Below are 17,226 nucleotides of genomic sequence, written 5' to 3' on the forward strand. Positions count from 1 at the left end.
ATATGTCCATGAATGACTGAAAAATTGTGCTGAACACTGGAATTTGACACAACATTGTAAAATGATTATAAATCAATAAAAAATGTTAAAAAAAAAAAAGAAAAATGAGACCAACTCAGGGTACATTCTGTTACAGATCTCCAATTGGCTGGATCTCCTAAGTTTCTCCATTGTTTCTGTTTTCTGAGTACAAACACAGATATAGGAGCCCTTATACACTACTGGTAGGAGTGTGAACTGCTGTGGCCATTCTGCACAGCAAATTGGCGCTGCTTAGAGGAAATAAGAATATACATTACCTGTGCCCCAGATTTCCCACTCTGGGGATATAGCCCCCTAAATTTACTCAGACAAGTACAAGAATATTTGTTGAAGTATTGTTTGTGGAGGGGGGAGATTGAAGCAAAATAAGACTCCATCTTTGGAAGGGTGGACAGGTAAAATGTGATGGATGGCCATACTTAGAAGCAAAGAATCCTCGATCTCTTAACATCAGAGTGCCATGTAAAAACTGTATATTATATTTAGTCTCTACTGTGTGTTTCTGTTTATTAGTCTGCTTAGCCTGCCACAATGAAATAACACATTCTGGGTGGCTTAAATAGCAGACATTTATTTTCTCACAATTCTGTTGACTAGAAATTCATGATATAGATACTAGAAATTTTGATTTATGGTAAGGGCTTTCTTATTGTCTTGTAGATGGCTGCCTCTTCCTCATATCGTCATTCCTCTGTTATATGTAGATAGGGATCACATGTCCCTTTCTCTACTTATTAGAGCATCAATAATATGAGATTAGGGCCCTACTGTGATGACCTCATTTAACCTTATACCTCCCTAAAAGTTCTCTCTCCAAATATTTTGGAGGTTAACTTTTATACCTCCCTAAAAGTTCTCTCTCCAAATACTTTGGAAGTTAATAAGGCTTGAATGTATGTATATTAGGGGACTCAATGCATTCCATAACATTCCACCCTATGCCTCCCCCCAAATTTATGTCCTTCTCACATGCAAAATTCATTCACCCCTCCTAACAACCCCAAATGTCTTAATGCATTCCAGCAACTATACCCAGTCCAAAGTCTCATCTAAATATTATCTAAATTAGATTTGAGTGAGACTTGAAATATGATTCATCCACAGGCAAAATTCCTCTCCAGCAGTGAGACCCAAGTATAATGACACAATAGGCATAGGAAAGAAATTTCCTTATTAAAAGGGAGAATCAGAAAGGACATAGGGTAATAGGTCCCAACCAAGTGCAAAACCTAGCAAAGTAAATTCCATTAGATTTTTCAGGCTCAAGAATAATCTTTGGTTGGATGCTTTGAGCAATATCATACCCATTCCCACAGCTCTTTGCTGTCCCTTTATCCTAAGGCACTAGTCAGAGGCATTCTGGCCCACTGAAACTGAAGATGACACAGCTCACAGGGCCTGTTGGGTCTGGGCCTAATGGTGGGAGTGGAAGCCCTGATGATCTCTTAATCAACTTTGTTGTCATTCTTTCCTTTACTTGAAGGAGAAAGCAGATGTGCAGTCAAATAACTCTATTGTCCTGCCTTGTAGAATCCCAGAATCCCAAACTTTTTCCTTTATTTCATCCTTTCTCTGCTCCCTTTGGTCCATCCTGACAGTGTCTGTGCTTGTATAACCTCATCTCTATCCCTGACTTGTGCTGAGATACCTAATTAAAACCACAAGTAATCTCAGGGAGTGATTTTCTAGCCACACTTTTAGTGTTCTCTCGAGAACATGCTTTATCGTTTTTTTTTGCAAAAGGGATAGAATGAGAATTTTCCAAATCTTCTAGTTCTGGTCCCTTTTGCTTAATGATTCTTTTGATTTAGCTTTCTCTTGCATTTTAATATAAGGAGTAAGGAGAAGCTAGGCTCTACATTCAACACTTTGCTTAAAAATCTCTTCAGCTAAATATCTAATTTCCTTGCTCATAGGTTCTACCTTCCACAAAACACTAGAACAAAATTCAGCCAAATTCTTTCCAACTTTATAGCAAGGATCACCTTTTCACCAGTTTCTAATGGCATGTTCCTTTTTTCTCTTTTAGTCCTCATCAGAAGTAACTTTAATGTCCATATTTCTACCAACAGTCCCTTCAATGCAATGATAAGCTTTTTCTAGCATGTACCTCAAAACTCTTCCAGCCTCTACCCATCACCCAGTTTCAAAGCCACTTCTAAATTTTTAGATTATTATTAAGGTATTACCCCATGTCATGGTCCCAAAATTGGTATTAATCTACTTCATCTTCCACAACAAAATATCACAGATTGGGTAGCTTAAATAACATACATTTATTTTATCACAGTTCTGGAAGAAATTAAGGCATTCTTAGATGAAGGAAAACTGAGAGAATTTGTCACCAGCAGATCTATCCTAAAATAATAATAGCTAAAAGAGTCTCTCTGAAAGGAAGAAAACATGGAATATCAGGGAGGAAGAAAAACCAACAGAAAGAGTAAAAATATGATTAAAATACAGTTCATTTTACTTTTCCTGTTTAGTTTTTTAAATCATTTCTGATGATGGAAATGATGATATAGTGCTGTCTAACATGGGCCTCTACATACATAACTTGTATATAGAAGCAATCTTTCAGATAGTTATGTTATAAATGGTAGAGGGTAAAGGGAGCATAAAGGGAGGTAATGTTTCTACTTTTCACTCACCCTATTCAAATGATGACACAGAAGACTATGATAAATTATGAAGTATAATACCTAAAGCAACCACTAAAAAAACTATAGAAAGAGATACACTTAAAAATAGTGTAGATAATATATAATTATAAAAAATGTTCAATTAACCATAAGAAGGCAGCAAAAAGGAAAGAGAATCAAATAAGAGATCAAATCGTAAACAAAAATAAAGTGATATACTGAAGCCCTAACTTATCAATAAATACACTAGGTATAAGTGGCCTAAATACTGCAATCCAAGTACTGATTAGCCAAGATGATTAAAAAACATGACCCATCTATACACTGTCTACAAGAATCTCACTTCAAATATAAAGATATAGGTATGTTGAAAGACTGGAAGAAAGTATACCATGGAAACATTAATCAAAGAAAAGCAGGAATAGATATATTAACATCAGATAAAGTAGACTTCAGAGCAAATAAAATTACTAGATACAGAGAGGTACATTAGATGACAAAAGTGTCAATCCACCAAAAAGACATAGTAATCCTAAATGGGTATACACCAAACAACAAAACTGTAAAATACATGAAGCAAATCTGATGGAACTGAAGAAAGAAATAGACAAATCCACAATTATAGTTGGAGTCTTTAACATACCTCTATCATTTGATAGAACTAGATAGAAAATCATCGAGGGTACAGAACTCCACAACACCATCAATGACAGGATATAATTAATATTTATGGAACACTCCACCCAACAACAGGATATATATGCTTTTCAAGTGACCATGAAACATACAGAAACATAGATAGACCATATCCTGGAATACAAAAAAAAAATTCTTCACTTTAAAAATTTGTGGAAATATACAGTGTGTTCTCTGACATTAATAAAGTCAGAGTAGAAATCAGGAAAAAAAAACAGGAAAAATCTGTAAATATTTGAGCAATAAACCAATAAATAACATATTTATAAAATAAAGCATGTTTCAAAGATGAAGTCTCAAGGGAATTAAAAATACATTGAACTGAGCAAAAATGAAAATAAAACATATAAAAATGTGTGGGATGCTGCAAAAGCAGTGGTGAGAGGGAAACTTATAGCACCAAATGCTTACATTAGAACAGAAGAAATCCCCTAATTAATAATCTAAACTCCCACCTCAAGAAACTAGAAGAGCAAAATAAACCCAAGGCAAGCAGAAAATAGGAAATAATACAGATAAGAACAGAAATCAATGAAATTAAAAACAGAAAAAATAGAAATCAATTAAAAGGCTGATTATTTGAAAAATATATAAAATTTAAAAACCTCTAGCAACCCTAACAAAGAAAAGAGAGAAACCACAAATTATTGAAATCAGGAATGAAACAGCCTATCACTATGGACCCCACAGACTTCAAAAGGACAGCAAGGGAACACTATGAACAGCTCTACTCATGTAAATGAAACCAGTTACGTGAAATGGACCAATTCTCAAAAAACACTTAAGTACCACAACACTCCCAATATGAAATAGATAATTCAAATAACCCTGTAACTATTTAGAAAATTAAAATTTTAACTTAACAACTCCCCAAACTAGAATCTCCATGTCCTAGAGAATTCTACCACATGGTTAAAAAGAATTAACCCCAATTCTAAACAACCTCTCCAGAAAGTAGAATTGGAAAGAACACATCTCTGTTCATTTTATGAAGCCCTTAATATCCTGATACCAATTCCAGGAAAAGACAGTACAAGAAAACTACAAACTAATATCCCTCTTGAATACAGATGTAAACATCTTTATCAAAATATAAGCAAATAGAATTCAGCAATTTATAAAAATAATTGACACTATGACCAAGAGATGCAAGGCCAATTTGTTATTCAAAAATCAATGTTACTTATATTAAAAGACCAAAGAAGAAAAATCACATGATAACGTCAATTAATACAGATAAAGCACTTGACAAAATTCAGCACATATTTATGATAAAATCCCCTAGAAAACTAGGAATGGCAAGGGGACTTTAGTAAAGTGCATTCACTTTGAGGTATCACCACATACCTATTATAACAGTTCAAGTAAAATGGCTGGCTAGATAGAGGAACTGGATCACTCATACATTGTTGGCGAGCACGTGAAATAGCATAGCTACTCTGGAAAAGAATTTGGCAGTTTGTTGAAAAACTAAGCATGCAGTTACCATACAGTCCAGCAATTGCCTTGGTCATTTCTCCTAGAGAAATGAAAACTTATGGTCATACTAAAATTTGTAGATGGATATTCATAGCAGCTTTATTCATAATTGCCAAAAACTGGAATCAGTCCAGTTGTCCTTCATTGGACATTATTTAGAACTGTCAGTGCATGGTGATAATAAAGAGCAGCCCAACTTTAGTTGGTTCTATTATTATTTTTTAATTCTCTACACACAATGCACCCCTTTATTGTCTGCACCCAGGGTGGACTGTTTTCACTGCCCTTCCCTTGGTATACCACTGCTGAGAGGTAACAGTAGTACCATCAAAGCCTGCAGTGACACTGCTGTCCCTCCACTAAAGCATGGGCCAGGCTCCCCACCCCTTGAGAAACTGACTTTAAAAACAGCAGTAAATAGAGGCTATTTCTGAACCTCATTTTCATAACTCTTGCTTCCTGTTCCTAACCAGGAGCCTTGGCCCTTCTGCCCCTTAGTCAGGGTCTCTAGTCCTTGCTATTTCTTGCCACAATGGACAGTAGAAAAAGGCTCCAAAACACCTTGGATTGTGGCTTCCCTGGGCCTCATACTCAAAGGATAAAGTTGCCATTTTGCTGGTGACAGCCCTCCTCCCCAGGGAGAGAAAATACCACACTGTTTTGAGGGAGGCTTTCTGCCTTTAATTTTCCAGTTCCAAGCAACACTTGACTGTGACCCTTTGAGGTGAAAAGCCTTGGTTTACTTTTTTAAAATCTGGAATTGCAGTGTCTCTTACCTGTAATAGAACACAACATGACATGTCCTATAAGCAGAATTAGGTATGGAGGGAGAGGGGGATTAGATGAGAGACATTCATCCAAGCAGGGAAAGATGTACTATGTTTCATCTCAGACACCCCTCCCGTCTTTTGCAGTAGATGCTCTAGAGCACTGACCTTTTTTCAGTTCCTCTAATGTGCCATATTCTTTTCTGTTTCAGGGCCCTTGCTAACACTATTCTCTCTGCCAAGACTGTTTTCCTCTGTGTCTGCCTGTACTCACCAGCTATCTCCTACCCATTATCCAGATCTTAGCTTAGATGTCATATCCTCACATTTTCAGAGAAGCTTTCACTGACAGCCCCCTTGGCTACAGTGTCCTTTAGACTATGTTAGATCCCTTTGGTGTGTCTTTCCATTGCATTCTACATCTCATCCCTACTGCTTATTACTTAGTTTCACATATGTTCAGAGTCTATTTTCCTCATTAGATGAAGCTTCCTGTCCACAGACTATCCTGTTCTCTGTTCTATCACTAGCACGTAGTGCAGTGCCTGGCACATGATAAATGTTCCATAAGTATTTGTTGAATAAATGTATATTTAAACCCTCTATAATTGTCATATAATCAGTGCTCTATAAGTATAGTTGTTATTATTATTGTCCAAGGGCAAATAGCTAGTCAGGGGCAGAACCAGGATTTACACCCAGGTCTGAACCTAAAGCACATGTTCCTTTCACAATATGGCTTCACCTGCAGAAATGAGTTCTAGGCCCAGCACTGCCACAAACTGGCTGTATGAATTAGGGTGAGACACTGTATCACTCTGAATATCAGTTTTCACATCTGTAAATTGGGGTAGGGATAAGTGAAGGTTAGATTGCTCTGTATGTAATCTACAGGAGGACAATAGAAGCTTAGATAGGAAGAGCTCTAAATAGTTAATAACTGACCAGTACAAATCATTACCATCCCTCTGCAAGATAATTGAACAGGTATACCAAGAACCCTCAATATGCTTATGCCCTTTAGCCTGGATAACCCCACTCACGCAGTGTGGAATAGTAAGTGATATCAGAGAGCCCTGGGTTCAAATCCCAACATCCCATTTACTAGCTCTCTGGTGTTGGGCAAGTTACCATCCTGAACCTCAATTTCCTTCTTTACAAATGGGATAATAACACCCATCCTTTTAACCTTTTCTAAGGTAAACAGCGGTATAACTTGAAAAGAAAGTTTTAAATATTGAAAGAAAATTTTATCCTATCATCCTACGCACCTAACACAATTTTTTCTGTGGTACTGTGCCATTGAGGGTCACCTCTTGAGGCAGGAGCCATAGGCTACTGTTGAAGATAGGACACAAAGACTAAAGACAGAAGCAGGCTGAGGTCAGAGGCCAGAGTCTAGGGTGTGGGACAAGAGTATCCACTGGGATGGGATGGGGCAAAGGAGAAAGCCAGCTACTGAGGCACAATAAAGGGGATGCCAAATCTGAGTAATGGATAATGGCAATACAGAACCTGAAAACCAGGAAGTAGAGAGTGAGTGGGTAGGAGGACAACAGTGTGACCTAGAGGGGCCTCCTTCCAAAGTTTTGTGGCTCTTTCACTTGGGCAGTCTTCAAATGGTCTTAAAGATCCTTGAAATTGTACTCTTGCCAATTCCTTTTGTTTAGTCACATGCAGGTGTATTTTGAAATTGCGATCTTAGTGTATATATCTTTACATTAAGTAGCATATCTTCAACATTTTCCATGCCACAAGTCTTCATAATGATTCCTTTTAATGGCTGCCAAATATTCCAATTTTGCCTGTGGCCCAGAAAGCACAACCCTGTGTACTAACTGTTTGCTTCCTCGACTTATTTCCTTAGAATAAATTCTGAAACATGGGATAACTGAGCCAGAGGGTATGTAACTGGAATTTAACCACCAGAAACAGGTTTTATTTTTCTGAGAAAAGAAATGAGCTGCAGTTCTTCCCTTCCCCTTTCCCTTCTGGAACTGATAAGGGTACCCTATAGATCTGTGCTGTCCAATATGAGAGCCATTATTCACATGTGGCTCTTTAGACTAAATTTTAATTGAATAATTAAAATTAAATACAATTCAAAGTTCAGTTCCTCAGTTGCACTAGCCATATTTCACATGTACAGTAGCTACACATGCCTGGTGGCTACTGTATTAGAAAGCATAAATACAGAAAATTTCCATTCATTGTAGAAAATTTATTGGATAGTGCTGCTCTAGGGTTTCTCAAGAGGTCATGTTTGGCATCTTGGGTGGGAGTTATTTGTGGTGTAGAACTTCCCTGTGCATTGAGAGAGAGGCAGTTTAGCATCTTCAGCCCATGTCCACTAAATGCCAGTAGTACACTTCATTGAATCAATCTAACAGCTAAAACTGGTTCCATGTTTGCAAAGGCTCCATAAAGAAACAAAATATCCTCATTTGAGACTCACTGAGCTTTTATCTTAGAAGAAAGTATCTGCTACCTTAGGGTGATGGCTTCAGGTTGGCTCTATCTGAAGAGAGGGAAGCTTAGAAAGATGGCTTAAAAAGATAGCCCTGGCTCAGGGCCTATCTCTGTACTCCATTCCCCTTTTCCTTCCTTCTCCTGCTGGTCTGTTTCTTGCTTTTTGGGAATTGCAGGAACAAGACCCTGCAGATGGAGAAGATTAAGACCCGTTTGAAGGCAGAGTTTGAGGCCCTTGAATCAGAAGAGAGGCACTTGAAGGAATACAAGCAAGAGATGGACCTCCTGCTACAGGAGAAGATGGCCCATGTGGAAGAACTCCGACTGATCCATGCTGACATCAATGTGGTATGTGGCTGGCTGCCTGAATCCTGTTTCTGGGCCCTTTGAGGAATAGGCAGTAGTGAGTACTATAGCCTTTCCATGAGATGTGGTGTGGCCAACTTGAGGGAGTAGTCATTAGACTGTGGTGAAGTAGAAGAACCCAGGAGTTCTGAGATCCAGCCCCACCTCTGTCACTGATTGACTGCATATCACTAGACAAGTTCCTTCTCTCTGGATCTCAGTTTTTCTCTCTGTACCTTGAGAGGGATTCAGTCACCTCTGAGGTCTCATTCAGCTCTAATGTGCTTTCATTCTAGGAGTCTGGGAGTTGAGAGCTAGCTTTGGGGGAAATCAGAGCAGGCAGATGCCTCTGGGGTCTACCTTAAATGACTCCAAAGCTTCCAACTAGGCCAAACAAATCATCTTTGCCAGTCTACCAAAATGAGGCTCCCTCATTAGAGTCTCTCTTTTGGAGACTTGGGAAGTGGGGAATGAACTGCCTGCCAAAGTGATACATTCCCTGCTTACTAGAGTTATTTCAGAGTCCAAATGATCATCTGTCTTGGGTACAGTATTGGTGATTCTTTCACCAGGGAGGGAGGGAGGAAGGTTGGAGAGGCTGACCCATAGGGCCCTTTCAAACCCTTAGCGCCTATGATAATGAGAAATATTTTTAAAAAATTACTTTTGAAGGAGCTAAGTTACTTTTCTTGGGTAATTCATTTCTGTGGCAATATTTATTTTCTGATATTGCCAGGCCTAGAATCTTCAATGAAATATGAATGCAATTTGGACAGGAGTTACTTAGGATTTTATATGTCACAAGATCACAGAAAATCAGGATCTCATGAGGAGTTGGCAGTTCTGCTGCCAGCTAACCAAGGATAGAGAGCCAATGAAATAAACAATATTTTAGTCACAGAGGGGCTGAAAATCTAGGCCAGTGGATCTCAAACTTGAACAGGCATCAGAGTTACCCAGAGAGCCTGTTAAAACACAGATTGTTGGAATCCATCCCAGAGTTTCTGATTCCTTATATCTGGAGTGATACCTGAGAATTTGCATTCTTGATGAGTTCCCAGTTGATGCTTGCTGATGCTGCTGATCCAGTGGGCATATTTTGGGAATGACTGATCTAGGAGAAAGGTCACTGGTCTGGGAGGCAGATGCCATGACTCTTTAGATTTTGCCCTTAAGAAGAATTTCTCTGAGGAAGTTCCTTTTTCTGTCTCAGTCTCAATTCTCTGATCTGTAAAATGGTAGTGGGGTGCACTACATGAGCTCTAAGGGGAATTCCAGCTCTAAGATGCTATATTTGAATAATAACCACCATTCATCAAGCCTTTACTCTGTGTTAGCCCTTGTACTGAGAGTTTATATGAATTCAATCATTGAATCTTCACCAAGATTTTATGAAGTAGGTACTATTATTATCCCTGTTATACAGATGAAGAAACTGAGGCTTGACAAGAGTCACATAGAATATGAGGTAGATTGACGACTTGAACATAGATTGGTCTGGCTCTGGAGTTTGTGCTATTATCCACTCAGCTATAGAACCTTGCTAAGAATCTTGGGGTCTTTTTTCTGTGCCTACTTCACTCTGTGTTCCAGATGGAAAACACCATCAAACAGTCTGAGAATGACCTAAACAAGCTGCTAGAGTCTACCCGGCGGCTACATGATGAGTATAAGCCGCTGAAGGAACATGTGGATGCTCTGCGCATGACTCTGGGCCTGCAGAGGCTCCCTGACCTATGTGAAGAGGAGGAGAAGCTCTCCTTGGAGTAAGCTGCCTGCCTCCTGTCCCTGCAGCATACACCACACACACACACACACACACACACACACACACACACACACTCACACACACACACAGTTGTATATATACACATAAAGTTTGTTCTGAAAGTCAGGGTATCCAGTCCTAGCCCCAGGCCTGTCAGTGGCTGACTCATTACATGGTCCTTGGGTAAGTCTCTGTGCTGGGCTGTTGCACTGAAAGAAGGATGATTAGACTAGAATTGCTAGATGGCTTTTAAAATTCTTCGTGCAGTTTTGACAATACAAGAGTATGTCTATGACTCTTTTTGTATGTGTGTGTATCTATGACTGTTAAAAGGTCACTTCCCAAGTCAAGGTCTAGAAGAGATGTTCAGAAACCTTTGAAAACACAGAAGGGTGAGCTTTCATGCTCTCCAGGGGCTAGTCTGGAACTTTATCTTAAGACCCAGAGTTAAGAACTAGGCTCACCTTATGGAGATACAGAGTTCAGTTCAGTAGAAGGAAGCATACATACTTCCTTAAGGTAGATCAGGCTGCCTGTGGAAGTGGTGAGCTTCTTATTCCTAGAAGTATGTCAGTAGAGGCCTGAGAGCACTTAATAGGAATACTGCAAAGAAAAATGGAATGGAGGATAGGCAAATGCTCTTTGAGGACTTTGCTAGCCCTGGGATTTCTTGATTTTCTGGGTCTGTCAGAGTTAAGGACCAGGAGGACTATACTTCCCAGAAGACAGTGAGCCTGGTACCTAGGGAGAAGAACTTTGTGCTGGAGAGGGTGCAGGAACTTTCTACAGTGAGCCATAGCTGAAACCTCTTGGTTCTGTAGCATGGAGTTTTTAAGAGGGGCGAGGTTCTCCTTGCTTTCAGAATGATCCAGCTAATGTCTCTCATCTCAAGTTACTTTGAGAAGCAGAAAGCAGAGTGGCAGACAGAGCCTCAGGAGCCCCCCATCCCTGAATCCTTGGCCGCTGCAGCCGCTGCCGCCCAACAACTCCAAGTGGCTAGGAAGCAGGACACGCGGCAGACAGCCACTTTCAGGCAGCAGCCCCCACCTATGAAGGTGAGTGAACTGAGTATGGGCTGTGGAGGAAGAAAGGTATCCTCAAGCAGCCCTGGGGAATTTTGGGTCTGGGGCTCTGGCCTAATGTATTTGGGGTCTTCCTACAATAGGCTTTGCTTGGGACACAGAGGAAGGGGTATTATGTATATGTGCCGTAGTAGACCCGCTGGTCTTGTTGCCTCATATTCCCAGAGGGGTTAGAATGCAGGAATATTGCCAAGCTCTACTAAAGTATAATTCTCAAAAAGTTAGAAACATGGCTCATGCAAATATATAGTAAGCATGTGTCATTAATGAGGGATCCAGCATGATTACAAAGCTGGTTCCAAGAGCATTAGAGGAACAAACGATCATATAGTCAGGAAAGGAAAGGAATGCTGAAATGACTGCAAAGTTAAATCCAAAACTGGTTAATGTCCTATAAGACAATAAAACTGTAATCTTTATCTTTCTTTGGAACAGAAATAATTTGCATCTTTACTAGGCAAAAACCACTTTCACCTTATCAATATAAGTCATAGGATCTGGGTCCTGATCAATAGTAAATAGCAAAACAAAGAGACATTCTCCTAGAGCAAGGGTCGGCAAACCAGAGCCCATATACCAAGTCTGGGTACCCACTCCCTGTTTTTGTAAACAAAGTTTTATTGACCCACACACATGTTTGTTTGTTTATATATTGTCTGTGGCTTCTTCATCTAAAGCAGTTAGAGTTGAGTAGTTGCAATTAAAATCATATGACCTGAAAAGAGATTCTAAAATATTTACTATCTTGACCTTTATATAACAAGTTTACTGATATCTGTCCTAGAGAATTAAATAATCCTTGAGTGGGCCTGTTAGACCATGCTCCAGTGTCATGCTTAATGGACCTTTAATTCTCATTTTGCCTTATTTCCAAGTTTTGGGTATTTTTCCTCAATATCCCTCTTTGACTCTCACTCCCTTATATCCTTTACATCCCTTACATCCGGCACTGATCTCGCTGCTTCGGTCTCAGTCACTGATTACTGCTCCTTCTTTTGGAGAAATCACAATTGGTTTTTGAGTCCCTGGGGATCAGAAGGATGAACCATGGCCCAGAAGAATCTAAACACTAACTTTCTTTGTCCTGTGTCCCCCACCAGGCCTGCTTGTCATGTCATCAGCAAATTCACCGGAATGCACCTATATGCCCTCTGTGCAAAGCCAAGAGTCGGTCCCGGAACCCCAAAAAGCCGAAACGGAAGCAGGATGAATGAAGAGAGGGAGAACACATAGAGCTATGCTGCTCATATCCCTTTCCCTTGGCCAGAGCGATTGATGTCTTGATGTGAAACACCCTTTCCCCACCTCTATGAAGTCTCCTATTTAATGTGATGGAAGCACAACCATTCTCTCACTTTGCTCTTATTTCTTTCTGCTCTTGGGGTTTCTGGTTTAGGAAGAGATGTAGTTCAGGTTCTAATGTCAGTGTATCTGGAGATCCCATCTCTGTCACCTACATTTCAACCCCTGCCCTTGTTTGTAGCTAAGGGAGGGGCGGTGGAAGGTCCAGATGTGATTCTCTGTCTCTTATGCCTGAGGCCTGGGGCTTACGTTCTGAGGGCTGGGGATGCCCATATCCTCTTTCAGGTGAAGGCTCCAGGGTGCCCCCTCCCTGTACTTTTGCCTTAGGCTCTGAAGGGACAATAGTCTTCTTGCTGGACTTTCCTATAGGCTTGTACATATACCTCCCCCACCCCTACCTTCATCTCATCCTCAAGACCCAGAGGTACCTTGGACAAGCTCTCTTTTTCATATTCATTTGGGAGGCCTGGCTATGATTATTGAATTCACCACCCCACACCCTTGCAGTCTCCCAGATATGTTGAAGTTCTCAGGTACCAGGTTGTGTCTGGGGATCCTGAAATCTGTGGACTTTTCCCCCATAACCCTACTTTTTATAAATCAGTAGTAGAAGTTCCCCACAGTGAAATCAGGTGGCCAGACCCACTCTATAAGTCCTGCTTAACTCATTGCCTGTCATTGGTCTGAGGACTCTACTATAGGGGCTGACTTAGGCTGGAGAGGCCCCAGGCTGACATTTGTGTTGCCTTTTATTCAAAACCATTACTCTGGCACTTAGTCAAATGGTATATCTTGGAGATCAGAGTAGTGGATTGAGATTCAAATGAATGCCAATCACTTTACACAGGTAGGTATGTGGAACTTCTACTACAGTCATCCCTCCATCTCTTGGGTCTTCCCTCTTCTCTAAGGCAGCCTCAGCTCAGGTCAGCTTTTGGCCAACCCCTTTCCTGTGGATTGTGGAGGTGACTTTCCCTCTCAAAAGAAAAGGCACCAGGCTCCCCAAACCCTACAGCTAGTGCTTCCACCAAAGCCAGATCTCTAGTTAAGTCATTTTCAAACTTAAGGGATGGGGATGGGGACTAACTGACTGAAAAACTTTTAGCCCCAGATATCAGTCCCAGGCTGGGGAGGGGGGATATTTTTCCTTCATTTCTTAACTGTAGTTTTAAGTTGCCCGAGAGTCTGTGTGTTCATAGTATATAAAAGGTTCCTCTGCTCTTTGAAAGTAAGAGCATTATGTCTCTACAAATTCTTTTAAATAAACATTTGTTGGTTGGAGTAAATGCTGACTGAGTGCCTACTAGTGCCAGGTAATAGAAAAGATGAAATGTCCTTTCCTTTTCTGGGTAGCTCTTCTTCTTTCTTATACTCTCCACCCTACAAATGAGAAAACCAGGCACACCATTGCACAATAATTTACCCTATAATTATAATTTCCATTTATTCAGTACCTACTCTGTCAGGTCTCTATATAAGATGCTTTATATAAATGATTGTATTTGATTTTCAAAACAACCTTTCAAGCTCAGTATTCTTATTGCCATTTTCCAAAAATGTAAACTGAACCTAAGAGAAGTTAAATAACTTGTACAGTGTTAAACAAACAGCTAGTAAGAGAAGTTTCAGGATTTGAACTCAATTTGTCTGGTTCTCAAGTCTGTTTGTTTTCTGTATTTTTTCTCCATGATAATTTTTTAAGCTTTTCTCCCTTTTGGGATGGATGGATGATAGGAGTAGTTAAAATAACTCTGAACTAGAAACCAGGGACCAGGAATCCAGTGACTGATGCAGGAATGTAAAGGCCTGGTTCCCTATAGGAATATAATAGGGAATAAGTCTGGAAGAGCCATTCCAGCTTCAGAGCTCCCCATAGGTGGACTGTAGTTTCCATTAAGACTGAGTTGCAGTTCAGCAGTCCCTCTGTCCAATCCTGCCTTCTTCTCTTCTCTTCTCTTCTATTCTCTTCTCTTCTCTTCTCTTCTCTTCTCTTCTCTTCTATTCTCTTATACAAGTGTTGATCCCAAGGATGCCCCAATTAATATTCTGTATATTAAACTGTCCTAGTGTTTTCCAGAAACCCAACAGTTGAAAGAAACTTCTCTATGCTTCAGTGTCCTCATTTAGAAAATGGGGAAAATAATAGTGCCTACTTCTGAGGCTGTTGTGAGCAATGCCAGCATATCAGAAGAACTCAGTAAGTGTTAATTTCCTTCTTCCCCTTGTGCTTCTGGCATTAGGTAGGTTGGATGACCAAAAAAAATACTGTTTGTCTTAGCTGACATTCCTCTATCACTCCAGATTTTGTTCAGCTACAAGTCTGCTTTTGAAGTGGCCTAGACTCACTCTGGGCAAAGGGAGGACACTCAGCTGTGTGACTTGGAGTATACCTTAACCTATAGAGGCCTCAGCAAGTCCCTGTAAAGTATAGGAGGAGTGGTCACTGTTCTGCATCCTTGGCACACTGGAGATCATATCTGTCAATTCAGTAGTAGCACTACTAACCAGGTCAGCTATTTCTCAGGGAACACTTCTGAATGGGAGGAGAACAATCACATGTTGAGCACCTATACCTACCAGCTACTGGATAAAGTGCTGCTATCTAGTGTTTTCAAGTTCTACTGCTGTAAAACAAACAACCCCCCAAAACTTAGTAGTAGTAGTTAGTAGAGCACGTAGTATTACATTTTACAGAGACCCAGAGGGGGAACTGACTTGCCCAATGTCACTTAGCAGATTAAGAGCAAAGCCACAACTAGAACTCAGGTCTTCCAATCTGGGAATAACCCAATCTGGGGCCCTCTTTACATGTTTGACATAGTGAGGATGAATTGTATACATGTTTTGTGTCAGAGGTCGCTTTTACATTGAGGATAGGTGCTCACCCCACAGGGGAAGTCCAGACAATTTTAGCAATTTTGCTCTTAAAGTCCAGTTCCTTGTTACTATTATGCCCTCAACTTTCCCATAGCAATTATCAGCATGTTTGCAGTGATCAATATCTCCCAAGGTTAACTCTGGGAAGGCTGTTAACTCAGGGCCAGGCACCCTTTGATCCCTTAGATTAGTTACTTAACCTCTCCAGGCCTCCAATTTCTCATATGTGAGGTAGGAATAGTAGTAGTCCTCTCCTTGCAGCATTGTTGTGAACATTTGATGAACTAATAATATATGTAAAGTGCCTAAAACAGCACTTGAGAAGCATTCAGTCAATGATAGCTATGAGGAAGAAAATGATGACTGACTTCTTGAGAGGCCAAAGATGATGATAAGGAGGAGAAGGAGGAAAAAGGAAGAGAAGAAGGAAGGAGAAGGGAGGGAGCAGCGGGAAGAAGAGTAGGGGTACAATAGGGAGGGGATTGCCCCCATGTAGGGCTTCCCATAGAGAGAAAGCTGATGGCTGAGAGTCATGGTTCCTTTCCTGGAGATTGACGAGACTCTGAGGTTCTACTGCCACCTGCCATTGAGTCTGTTTCATGGTTATAAAAGACACAGACCCCTCCTAGGTACTAGGCAGAAGCCCCTCTTTTCACCACATTCTTTTCTGCTGTGGCTGGGGAGGGAAGACCATCCCTAAACAAGAATTCCCCAAACGTGGTCTAAGCACATGTACACTTTTAGTGGTTTCTGTACTTCACAGGACAGGGAAATGACACTGACCCAGGGTCCAGTTGTTCCTGGGTTCAAATCCTAAATCTTTTACTTATTAGCAGTGTATTCTTGAGCAAGTTATCAAACTTCTCCAACCTCCACTTTCCTCACCTGTAAACTAGAGATAATGCCTACTGTGTGGAGTTGCAGTGAAAATTTTAAAAACAAAGAAGGTGTGGATCACCATTCACTGGATGTCTATAATTTAGTGGGCACTGTGCTAAGTATTTTCACACGCTTTATCATATATGGGAGACAGCATAGTGTAGTGGCTAAGAGCATGGATACCAAAGTCAGAGAATCTGGATTCAACTCTCAGCAATGCCATTTGCTGACTGTGTGATCTTCAGTGAGCTCATTAACGTCTTTAAACCTCATGTGTACAATGGGGGTAATAATAGAATTAACCTCATTGAATTGTTATTAGGATTAAATGAGAGAATACTTATGAGTTGCACATAAAAACATTGAGTGTTTGATAAAGTAAACAAATCAAGTCTTCCTTACAGTGCCACCAACTTAGAGATGAGGAAATTAAAGCTGGTAGAAGTCAAGTGCCTTCAAATTTGGATCTGTCTGACTCCACTAAACAACAAAAATGCTTAGAAGAGTGTACTGATGTCTGCAATTTATTTATTTTGAAGTGCATAAAAACTTAGGTGGATTGGTGGATGGATAGAAGGATAGGCATGTGATAAAATAAGCCCAGTAAAATGCTAATTGTAGGATCTAGGTGGGGGCATATGGGTGGTAACTGTAAAATTTGCTGTAGATATAAATTTCTTTATAATAAAATGTTGGGTGATAAAACATCTATCTGGTAATGTTACTTCTCTGCCTAAAAGCCATAGTTTGTTCCCTAGCATTACCACTATATAATTTGACCTCCTGTATAATCAACATAGTTTTCACTGACCCCCTTTTGGAATTGGCAGAACACAGGTGATAATGGAGAGAGGAAGAGAGAGAGAGCGGACTGTTCT

The 17,226-nt window shown here is 40.2% G+C and overlaps 1 protein-coding gene across 2 annotated transcripts in view; it reads left to right on the top strand.

Moving 5' to 3' along the window:
• Positions 1-13,878, top strand: part of ZC4H2 (zinc finger C4H2-type containing) — a 31,644-nt gene extending 17,766 nt beyond the window's left edge. Inside the window, exons 2-5 of one of the 2 annotated variants that reach the window (XM_011000970.2) lie at positions 8,272-8,443; positions 10,034-10,206; positions 11,101-11,263; positions 12,391-13,878. In XM_011000970.2, coding sequence (XP_010999272.2) covers positions 8,272-8,443; positions 10,034-10,206; positions 11,101-11,263; positions 12,391-12,504 — 622 coding nt within the window. In that variant the 3' untranslated portion in view covers positions 12,505-13,878. The remainder of the gene's footprint in view (positions 1-8,271; positions 8,444-10,033; positions 10,207-11,100; positions 11,264-12,390) is intronic. The other variant, XM_031446553.2, reaches the window with a different exon arrangement.
• Positions 13,879-17,226: the final 3,348 nt, after the last annotated feature.

The sequence above is a fragment of the Camelus dromedarius genome, chromosome X (assembly GCF_036321535.1).
Source record: "Camelus dromedarius isolate mCamDro1 chromosome X, mCamDro1.pat, whole genome shotgun sequence".
NCBI classification, from domain to species: Eukaryota; Metazoa; Chordata; class Mammalia; order Artiodactyla; family Camelidae; genus Camelus; species Camelus dromedarius.